Below are 11,661 nucleotides of genomic sequence, written 5' to 3' on the forward strand. Positions count from 1 at the left end.
TCCACCCATCCACCCATCCATCCACCCATCCATCCACCCATCCACCCATCCATCCATCCATCCATCCACCCACCCATCCACCCATCCACCCATCCATCCATCCATCCATCCATTCACCCATCCATCCATCCATCCACCCATCCACCCATCCACCCATCCATCCACCCATCCATCCACCCATCCACCCGTCCATCCATCCATCCACCCATCCATCCATCCACCCGTCCATCCATCCATCCATCCATCCACCCATCTATCCATCCATCCATCCATCCACCCATCTATCCATCCACCCACCCACCCATCCATCCATCATCCACCCATCTATCCATCCATCCACCCATCCATCCACCCATCCATCCATCCACTCATCTAGCTATCCATCCACCCATCCAGCCAGCCAGCCTTCCATCCACCCACCTATCCATCCATCCACCCACCTATCTATCCACCCATCTATCTATCCACCCATCCATCCATCCATCCACTCATCGACCCACCCATCCATCCATCCACCCACCTATCTATCCACCCACCTATCTATCCACCCATCTATCTATCCACCCATCCATCCATCCATCCACTCATCGACCCACCCATCCATCCATCTGTCCGTCCGTCCATCCATCCCCCCCAGCATAACCATGCACACACACACACACACACACACACACACACATATCACAAATCGTGCTGGCACCAAGACTTGAACTCATGGCCTCCAGCCCGCCTTTGGCTTTTTTTTTTTTTTGGCTCTAGGTTGGCAACTCTACCACTTGAACCACACCTCTACATGTGGCTTTTTTGGTAGTTCATTGGAGATAAAGAGGCTCATGGAAATTTTTTTTCCATGCCCAGGCTGGCCTTGAACCTCGATCCTCAAGATCTCAGCCTCCTGAGTCGCTAGGAGGCCAGGTGTCCAGGCACCACAGCTCCTGCTGTAGGTTTGTTTTTGTGTTTTAACTCTAGCATCACTATGAAGAATTAGTAGTTGCCTGTGACGTGAGAACACCCACAAGGACCCTGGGTGAGTGTGATTCTACCATCTTTCTATAGTGGGAGCGCCGGTGACTAATATCCATTATCCTGGTTATTCAGGAGGCCAAGATCTGGAAGGATTAGAGTTTGAGGCCAGCCTGGGGGAGGAGGAGGGAGTCTGAGACTCATCTCCAAGAGCCAGAGTTGCAGGCAGCTATGGCTCAAGCATTCCAGCTTTGAGGGAAAAAGCTAAAGGACAGCGTCCAGGTCCTGAGTTCAAGCCCCAGTACTGGCACCAAAACCAAAAAATCAAAATAACCAACTATGGGCCCACCATCATTAATGGAAGCATCATTATACACCAAATATTTATCTCTTTCCCTCCCTTCTTTCTTCCCTCCCTCCCTCCATCCCTTCTTTCCCTACGGGTGGAACCCGGGCATACTCACCACGCCTGTATATATCAGTTTTGTGTGCGTATGCCAGAGGTGGGGCTTGAACTCAGGGCCTGGGCGCTGTCCCTGAGCTTCTTTTGCTCAAGGCTGGCGCTCTACCACTTGAGCCACAGCGCCGCTTCTGTTTTTTTCTGTGTATGTGGGACTGAGGAATGGAACCCAGGGCGTCATGCACGCTAGGCGAGCACTCGACCACTGAGCCATCAGTTTCAGATTCATTCCTCGAAGGCATGAACCCCCCCCCCATCCTGTGATGTGTTCATGACGTGCTCTCACTGGGAGTATTCGAAGCAAACTGGTGCAGACTTGTCACACTTGCCACATGGGAAGAGTGCACCTACCTCAGTTTGGGAGTAGGCCTCAGGGTTTTCCTGGTAAACCTTCGCAATTTGGTTCCCTGTAAAACGCTGGGAGAGAGAGCGTGCATTCTTAGGGAGGGGGAATCGGATTCAGAACAAACGGTGAGATCCACACAGTGAAGAGTTTAATGATATCTACATCTAGATCTAGATATAGATATTCTATATCTATAGATATTCTATATCTAGATCTAGATCTAGATATCCACAGCTATTAGTTAATATCACGCTTGTCACCCTAGCTACTCAAGAGGAGGCTGAGCTCTGGAGGATCGCGGTTCGAGGCCAGCCCTGGGTAGGAAAGTCCATGAGACTCTTCTCTCCAATGAACCACCAGAAAACCGGAAGTGGCGCCATAGATAAGTGGCTCAAAGCGGTGGAGTGCCAGCCTAGAGCAGAAGCAGCTCAGGGACAGCTCCCAGGGCCCGGAGTTCAAGTCCCAGGCCTGGCACAAAAGAAACAGACAACTAAAGAAGACACTCGGGGGATGAGGGATGGGTCGGCCCTGTTACCTCGTAGGCCCGGGAGCCAGTGAGTTGGCTGAGCACCCGGGCCCCTCCCACGGCAGCCTCCAGTTGGTGGCATTGAGCGGTGCTGCTGGAGTCCATCCACACCGGGCAGTCAGAGATGGAGAAACACATCTGCCAGGAAGGGACAGTAGCACAGTGTCACACACTGGACCCTGAAAGCACGTGGGTTGTCTCTTCCTACCACCTTCTATTGTGTGTGTGTGTGTGTGTGTGTGTGTGTGTGTAGTGCTCTACCACTTGAGCCACAGCTCCACTCGGGGCTTTTCTGGGGGTTCACTGGAGATAAAGGGTCCCAAGGACCTTGGTCCCAAGGCTGGCCTCAAACCCAGATCCTCAGCTCTCAGCCTCCTGAGTAGCTAGGATGACAGGTGTGAGCCACCAGCACCCGGCTTCCTCCCCTTCTGTTCTTTCTGTCCAAGATCCTTAGACTTGCCAATACTAGTCACCTGCCCTGATCATAGAAAATAATGTTGATCAAAATGAACTCCCGGAAACGGAAGGAACAGAAAAACAAAAACCGAAGTCACCTGTAGCTGTTGGTATAAGGAACGGTCTGGTGACAAATCCCTCAGTGCCAGGCTGGCCCCCGCCTTCCAGTACACGCTGCCATGTTGCTGTTGGAGACAGAGCCAGGCCTGTGGTGTGCGGTCCCTCAGGACACAGAACGACCCCCAGGACCCCCAGACCACGCACTGAGCACCTGGGCTCCACCTCCACTACCTCTCTTAGGCCTCCGCAATTGTTAGCTTTATGAAACTCAGTGTTCCTTTTGTTTTTGGTGCCAAGCCTGGGGCTTGAACTCAGGGCCTGGGCGCTGACCCTGAGCTCTTTCACTCAAGGCTAGCACTGTACCACTTTGAGTCATATATATGGCGCCACTTCCGGTTTTCTGGTGGTCCCTTGGAGATCAGAGTCTTCCGGGCTTTCCTGCCCCAGGTTAGCTTGGAACTGAGATCCTCCAGATCTCAGTCTCCCGAGTAGCTGGGATGACAGGCATGAGCCACCAGTGTTTGGCCTCCATGTTTATTTCTGTCACCCCAAAAACTTGTAATACGATTCCAAGAGAAAATCACTGGTCTGTTTCTTGGTGCCTTTTGTATTTAAACAAATTGCTTGTGAAATGCATCCATCCTCTTAATTCACCCATCCCTCCATCCACCCCTCCATCCACCTACCCACCCCTCCATCTATCTACCCACCCACCTATCCATCCACCCATCCATCCATCTACCCCATCCATCCATCCATCCATCCATCCACCCATGTACCCATCTACCCCATCCATCCATCCATCCACCCCTCCATCCACCTACCCACCCCTTCATCTATCTACCCACCCACCTATCCATCTACCCATCCATCCATCTACCCCATCCATCCATCCATCCATCCATCCACCCATGCACCCATCTACCCCATCCATCCATCCATCCACCCATCCATCCATCTACCCATCTATCCATCCATCTCATCCATCCATCTACCCATCCATCCATCCATCTACCCCATCCATCCATCCATCCACCCATCCATCCATCTACCCCATCCTCCATCCATCCATCCATCCACCCATCCATCCATCTACCCCATCCATCCATCCATCCACCCATCCATCCATCTACCCCATCCATCCATCCATCCATCCATCCACCCATCCATCCATCTACCCCATCCATCCATCCATCCATCCATCCATCCATCCATCCATCCATCCACCCACCCATCCATCCATCTACCCCATCCATCCATCCATCCATCCATCCATCCATCCATCCATCCATCCATCCACCCATCCATCCATCTACCCCATCCATCCATCCATCCATCCATTCACCCCACCCATCTATCCATCCACCCACCCATCCATTCACCCTTTCATCTAACCATCCATCCATCCATTCATCTTATTTAAATGCATTCCCCCCCCATTCATCTATTCATTTAACGAACTGAAACTCTCACTCACTCATGTGTACTGAAACTCACTCACCCATTCATTGACCACGTACTAAGACTCACACAAGTCACTCCAAGAACAGGTGCCTACATTCATCCCATTCATCCATGTGCTGAAACTTTCATTCATTCATTCAAAGGACACGTACTGAAACTCTCATTCATTCACTCAAAGAAAATATGCTAAATCTCACCCCATTCATTCACTCGTTCATTCACTCAAAGGACACATAGTAAGGGCTGGACCAGCACAGGACTGATGGCCAGGGAATGACAGACACTCCTGTCCTGCATATTAGAGGATCTGTAGGTGGAGACCAACCAAAGTCAGTGGGGCTAAGGGGAGAGGCAGCAGAGACACTGCACCCAGACAGCCGATCCCTAATCGCAAATCAGGGAGAGCAAGGGCTAACACACCTGCCCAGCTCCAGACAAAGCGAGAACTTGAGAGAAGTCAAACCCCGAGGCCTTCATCTTCTCCAAGACCATGTCCAGCGCCTGGGGAGATACATGGAGTCCGCCATGACTGAGCTGAGCCAACCCAACCACAGAGCTGCCAGCCTCCACTTGGAGGCTGGGGGGCCACCATGCCGTAAAGGATTCTGGGTGTGGGCTGGGAAGGTGGCTCAGTGGTAAGTGCTCACCTTGCATGCATGAAGCCCTGGGTTTGATGTCTCAGTACCACATCCACAGAACAAGCCAGAAGTGGCGCTGTGGCTCAAGTGGTAGAGCGCTAGCCTTGAGCAAAAGAAGCTCAGAGACAGCGCCCAGGCCCTGAGTTCAAGCCCCAGGACTTGCTCTGAGAGGGGGGTGGGGAGGGGAGGAAGATCACCATGCGTACCTTTACCCACATCAGCACAGGAGAGGTGACGGTCAGCCTGTCTTTGTGTAGATGCACACCACCTTGAGTCCTGCAAGAAGAGCAACTGTGGGCTTCAGGCCCAGGGCAGGCTGGGCTTGGAAAATCCCCCCACCCCACGCGCGGCCTCCTTCCTCTAGGCCTGAGGTGAGGTAATGGATGAGACTGAACAGAGAGGAAAGGCATGAAAAAAAAATGGCACAGCTTCTTCATTCAAGGCTGGCACTCTACCACTTGAGCCACACCTCCCTCCACTTCTGGCTTTCTTCATTGGAGAGAAGAGTCTCTTGGATTTGGCAGCAGCCGAGGGGGCTCACACCTGTCATCCCAGCGAAGCAGGAGGCTGAGATCTGAGGATCAGGGTTCAAAGGCCATGAGACTCGAATCTCCAATGAACCACCGGAAAACCCGAAATGGAGCTGTGGCTCAAGTCGAGCGCTCGCCTTGAGCACAAAGAGGCTCAGGAACAGCACGCAGGCCCTGAGTTTAAGCCTCAATATCAGCACAAAAACAAAAGAGGAAGTATTTCTCCTCTCCCCACCCACTGAAAAGCCAGGGAAAAAAATCCAGACTTTCTAGGTTAAGAACTGGACGAGAAATGTACTCATTATTTTACTTATGCAACGGTAACACCTCTATAGATCACCCTTACAATAAAATAAAAGAACTCATTCTCAAATTTCATCCCTGTTCCTAGGTCATAAAAGGGTAGAAACTTAAATCTTAGCTATCTGAGGTGAGGTCTACAGGAAGTGATTAAGATTAACTAAGGTGCTACCTGTCAGAAGCTTAGTTAGGCGTGTTAATCCTAACTACTCAAAAGCGTGAGACTGAGATTCAGCTGCTTCCAGGATAGACCAGGGAAAAAGTGTGGGAAACAACCACCAAGCAGAAAAGCTGGCTGTGGCCGCAGATGCCTATAAACTCATCTCTGGAGGGAAGCATAAATATGGCGATCTCAGTCTAAGCTGAACTAGCCCAAAAGCCAGGCCCTATCTAAAAATGATCAGAATGCTGGACGGTGGTGGCTCAAGCCCAGCATCCCAGCTACTCAGGAGGCTGAGGTCTAGAGGTTCGAGATTCAAAGCCAGCCCAGGATAGGAAAGTCTGTGAGACTTTTATCTCCAATAAACCATCAAAAAACTGGAAGTGGCGCTGTGGCTCAAGTGGTAGAGCGCTTGCCTTGAGCAGAAGAGCTGAGGGATAGCGCCCAGGCCCTGAGTTCAAGCCCCATGACTGACAAAAAAAAGAGAAAGAAAGAAAGAGAGAAAGCAAGCGATCTATATCACTGCCTTGTGTTTCGTAATGCTCAGGACTCAAAGCAAGAACGCTGACAGCAGATGCCAATCTTTGACCTTCGCCCAGAACTGTGAGCTAAGACAAACTGTTTTCCTTTATAACTAACTGGGTTTGTGGCACTGAGCCGGAGGCTCACGCCTGTCATCCCAGCTACTCAAGATGCTGAGATCTGAGGACCATAATTCAAAGCCAGCCCGGGCAGGAAAGCCCATGAGACTCTTATCTCCAATGAACCACCAGAAAGCTGGAAGTGGTGTTTGTGGCTCAAAGTGGTAGAGCGCCAGCCTTGAGTGAAAGAGCTCAGGGACAGTGCCCAGGCTCTGAGTTCAAGCCCTATGACCGGGAAAGCGGGGGAGGGGGCAGGACACAATATCAGGAGCATGGTGGTCCAAAGCCCACCTTCCTAGAAAAGTCTTCATCTCCAGTTAACTAGCAAAATGTTGGACTGGAGGTGTGGCTCAGGCGGTAGAGCGCAAGCCATGGGCACAAATTGAGAGTTTGAGGACTCTGAGTTCAAGCCCCAGCACAGACATAGCCATACACACAAATAAGTGTTCAAGGACACCACACACAAAAATACCCGAATTCTGGAAGGTCTCTGTCAAAATGCACGCTGTCTTCATAAATGATGTCCAGCTTCGTATCAACCGCAACAACCTTCACCTGGAAGATGTTTTTCAAAATGGGGTTCAGCCCAGAGGTCCCCTTCAAATCTACGGGGCATCTTTGTTACCATGGTAACAGAGGTCTCATCTCAAGATGCTGAAGCTAAGTGGGCCCCGGTGGTCCACACCTGTCATCCCAGCTACTCAGGAGATTGAGATCTAGAGGATCGAGGATCAAAGCCAGCTCTGGGGCAAGAAAGTCCAGGAGACTGATCTCCCATGAACCATCAGAAAACTGGAAGTGGTGCCATACATGGCTCAAAGTGGTACAGTACCAGCCTTGAGCAGAAGAAGCTCTGGGACAGCACCCAGGCCCTGAGTTCAAGCCCCAGGACTGGCACACACACACACACACACACAAATAACACACAAAGAGCCCACTAAGAGAACAACTGTTGCTTTCAAAGGTAAATTTCCATCCTGCTCCATGGAAGCTGGAATCAGCCCAGATCTTCGGTGGCTGGGAGGAACTGGGGCCTCACCTCAGCTCCAGTGCCAACCAGAATCCATGCCAACCAACTCAGTCACCAGAAAAGGCAAAGTCCATTCACACAACTGGGTCCATTTCAATTCCACTTACCTAAACATGAAAAGAAAGAAAAAGAATAATAATTCCCAGCCTCACTGGTGGCTCCAGCCCCCCACTTGAGAGGCTGAGAGATGCCAGGATCCTGGTGCCAAGCCAGCCCAGCCCAGGCAGGAAAAGTCTACTGGCACGCTTCTCGCCAATGAACCACCCAAAATACCATAAAATAAAAGCTGGGAAGTTGGAGCTGTGGTTCAAGCGGTGGAGCACTGGGCTTGCATGACAAAAATAACATAACATAAAAGACCAGCTCAGGGACAGGAGCCCAGGCCCTGAGTTCAAGCCCCAGGCCTGGCACCACGAAAGTTTCCAGCAATGTGGAGATCCCAGGCCAGGGCCTCCTCTGCCCCCCCAACTTTTGAACCCTTCCCCGTCCCCAGGAGGGCGGGGGGGGGAGGGGAGGCATGAGAGGACGGGAAGTTTCTGGAAAAGTCCAGGGGTGGGGTGAGGTGGGGTGAGGTCGAGCTAGGCCCCAGGGCCGGGCAGTCCCAGGTCCTCGCCAGGCCAGGCACCCCGCGACAGCCTCCCCAGGAAGAGGGGGCCCCCCTTCTCCGGGAGGTCGGCGCATGCGCACTGCACGGCCCCCGGGCGCGGTGCAGCCAGCCGGGCGTCCCGGAGGAGGTGGCCAGGGTCCCCCGCCACCCCCCCTCCGGTCCCCCTCACGATCCCCCACCCCATCCTACCTGCTGCGTGCTGAAGTCCCAGCCCAGGCAGCAGTGGCGGCGATCGGGGTGCTCGGCCATCGTCCGGGAGAAACGCCCGCACCCGGGTCCGACCGTCCGGGAGTGTCGCCGCGCTCTGACACCTAGCGAGAAGCGGGGCCACGCCCCTGGCCACGCCCATCGCGCAGCCACGCCCAATCAACCGGAGTCCGCCACGGACTGGCCCGGCCCACCTCATCGCCACGCCCAATCAGCCGGAGTCCGCCGCGGGTTGACCACGCCCCCTTCCATTCTGTGGCTTTTGGCCACGCCTCTTAGCCACGCCCAGCCAGGCTAGACCCAGGCCGGTCGGAGCTCTGGCGCCACCTAGGGGATCGGCGAGGGAGGACGGCGCCCGGGCCGGGATGGCGCCTAACTCCTGCATGCACCCCTCTTTCTGCTCCTTGCTCTGAGCTCTCAGGACATCCAGGTCCTGGATCGTCACACGTTTCAGGTTTAATCCAACTTGTCCTCGCCTGGTCCTCCCTCCCTCTCCAGTGGCCCTCGTCCTGGGAAAACCTCTGGGGTCCTTCTTGGGTGAACTGGGGTTTAGGGGTGCTGGGCTCTGGTCCAGATCTAGCCAGTGTGATGCTCTGCTTGTGCCCAGCCACTCAGGAGGCTGCGGTCTGCGGATCCATCAGGGTTCAAAGCCAGCCCGGGAAGGAAAGCTGCCAGAGATCGTTCTCTCCCGTCACCCAGCCAGAGAGCTGGGAGTAAAGGTGTGGTTGAAGTGGTAGAGCACCAGCCTTGAGTGCGAAAGCCAAGGGAGGAGAGAGACGCCCAAGGGTTCAAGTCCCAGTGCAGGCCAGAGAGAGAGGCCCAGACAGACAGCAAGATAGACAGAGAGGGCGAGAGAAATTTCCACGCCACCACGACTCAAAGTTAAGGAGCAAACCACACATGACAAATCTCCAGACCCCTATTAAATTGTAACTACAAGAATGAGAGAGTAAGCAGGAGCTGGTGGCTCACACCTGTCATCCTCGCTGGTCAGGAGACTGAGATCTGAGGATCACAGATTGAAGCCCACACAGAAAAATCCAAGGCTCTGATGGGGTTTTTTTGGGGGGTGGGGAGAGACTGGGGGTGCTGGCCATTTCAGCCACAGCTCCACTTCTGGCTTTTTTTCTTTTGGTACCTTTGTTTTTTTGGGGGGAAGAGGTAGTCCTGGGGCTTGAACTCAGGGCCTAGGTACTGTCCCTGAGCTTCTTATGCTCAAAGCTGGTGCTCTACCACTTGAGCCACAACACCACTTCTGGCTTTTTCCATGTATTTGGTACTGAGGAATGGAGCCCAGGGCTTCATGCATGCTAGGCAAGCACTCTACCACTGAGCCACATTCCCAGCTCTGGTTCTTTTGGTACTTTAGTGGAAGTAAAAGTCTCACAGATTTTTCCCAGTGTAGGCTGGCTTTGAACCTCAATCCCCAGATCTCAGTCTCCTGAATAGCTAGGATTATAGCTACATGCCACCACCAGCACTTGGCAGAGGTTAAGGGGTGTGTGTGTGTGTGTTTGTGTGTGTGTGTGTGTGTGTGATGGGGCTCAAACTCAGGGGCTGGGTGCTGTCTTTGAGCTTTTTTTTTTTCAAGGCTGGTGTTCTACCACTATGAGCCACAGCTCCACTTCCAGTTTTCTCGTGATTCATAGGAGATAAGAGTCTCAAGAACTTTTCCTGCCTGGGCTGGCTTTGAACCAGTGATCCTCTATGTCTCAGTCTCCTGAGTAGCTAGGGTGATAGGCATGCGCCACCGGCACCCAGCCATCCTAGCTTTTTGCTGGTAAATTGGAGGTGAGTCTCATGGACTTTTCCTACTCAGGTTAAATTTGAACCCCAATCCTCAGATCTCAGCTTTCTCCTGAGTAACTGGGATTACAGGCCTGAGCCACCAAGCCTGGCTTGTAACACAGGAGACTCCAGGTCATGAAGTCATGTCAGGCGTGGGGGTGGGTGGTCCCTTGTGTGGCTGATCTCTGTAAGGAGCCTTCTCCGGGAGTAAGGGCTAACCGTGGCCTTTTGGGGTGCTTCTGTGACCCAATCTGACCCTCACTAGGGACAGTGAGCTGTAGGAGTCTGTGTTGAATGGACAAGCCTGCTGGGAGAGAAAGCCCACACCCCAAGGCTCTGAAACCAAGGGTCTGAGAGATTCAGGGCCAGACAGTAATTCTGGCCTGGCCTGCCCAGTGGCTAAGGGAAGAAACATGGCCCCAGGGCTGATGAAATGGTCTGCTGGTTAAGCCAGGAGACAAAAACCGTCTCTACTGTTCAGGCCTAAGGCTTAGAAGTTCCCACTTTGGCGTGCTGGCTAGGCTCTTGAAAAGGAAAAGAGGAACTGTTTGTGGCTAAGAAAAGATTGCTAAGATACATGGTTTTTGTCTTCTGTAGGTTTCAAGAAGGGTTGTTACAGAAATAACAGAGAGGGCAGTGTATTTTAAGATTACTTGTGCACTGTTAATCTTCTTTCAAAGTCACTTTATGCGACTCTATCTGACTCTCTTCAGACCAGCCAACTACCAGTGCAGTGTGAACCTGAGCCAATCCGAGCAGAGGGGCGGGGCCTGCTGCAGGAGGAACAACCGATGCAAATAAGTTTGCCCTATTCACACCAGCCAATCACAAGCAGAGACTGAACCTGACCTCAGCCAATCAGAGCAGAGGCGTGGGGCCTGCTGTAGTCGGAATATCCTATGTAAATATTTTTCACCCTGCTCAAACCAGCCAATGGCAAGCAGATTGTGAACCTGAGCTCAACCAATTGGAGCAGAGGGGCGGGGCCCGCTAGGTTAGGTATAAATAGGGGAACAGCTCTGTCAGCTTCAGGTAGAAGTATATTTTGTCTTGCTAAGAGGATTCTTTTTTGTGTTGTGACTCCAATAGTTCTGAGAGTACTGATAACAGACCATCAGGACAGAGATCCAGCCCAGGCCTTGAATCTGATGTGCCCAAGGGAACAAAAAACAGGCCAGGAGGGCATCCGTGGCTCATGCCCCCCATCCAAGCTACCCAGGAGGCTGAGCTCTGAGGATTGCAGTTGGAAGCCAGCTGGGGTAGGACAAATTAAGCACTGAAGAAGCCAGAAGTGGTAGAGCGCTAGCCTTGAGCCAAAGAGTTCAGGGTCGGGACCCAAGCCCTGAGTTCAAGCCCTGGTAAGAGCAAAAGGAAAAAGACAAGCCACACCACTGCAGTAAGAGGGACACAGATGGAAGAATAATTGTTCAAATTGAAGAGAGAGGAGTGCAGGATAAAACCTGGCCGTTGTGAAACAAAACAAAA

The 11,661-nt window shown here is 52.6% G+C and overlaps 1 protein-coding gene across 4 annotated transcripts in view; it reads right to left on the reverse strand.

Moving 5' to 3' along the window:
* The window catches only part of Xylb (xylulokinase homolog (H. influenzae)), a 19,026-nt gene extending 10,552 nt beyond the window's left edge, over nt 1-8,474 (reverse strand). The window contains exons 1-8 of one of the 4 annotated variants that reach the window (XM_013030322.1): nt 8,371-8,457; nt 7,584-7,681; nt 7,017-7,099; nt 5,120-5,189; nt 4,696-4,776; nt 2,850-2,957; nt 2,305-2,433; nt 1,775-1,840 (exon numbers count right to left, since the gene is read on the reverse strand). In XM_013030322.1, coding sequence (XP_012885776.1) covers nt 1,775-1,840; nt 2,305-2,433; nt 2,850-2,957; nt 4,696-4,776; nt 5,120-5,131 — 396 coding nt within the window. In that variant the 5' untranslated portion in view covers nt 5,132-5,189; nt 7,017-7,099; nt 7,584-7,681; nt 8,371-8,457. Of the gene's footprint in view, nt 1-1,774; nt 1,841-2,304; nt 2,434-2,849; nt 2,958-4,695; nt 4,777-5,119; nt 5,190-7,016; nt 7,100-7,583; nt 7,682-8,370 lie in introns of those variants that run through there. The other 3 variants (XM_013030320.1, XM_013030319.1, XM_013030323.1) reach the window with 3 other exon arrangements.
* Between the last annotated feature and the right edge of the window lie 3,187 nt (nt 8,475-11,661).

Source organism: Dipodomys ordii, unplaced genomic scaffold (assembly GCF_000151885.1).
Source record: "Dipodomys ordii isolate 6190 unplaced genomic scaffold, Dord_2.0 Scaffold128, whole genome shotgun sequence".
Lineage (NCBI taxonomy): Eukaryota > Metazoa > Chordata > Mammalia > Rodentia > Heteromyidae > Dipodomys > Dipodomys ordii.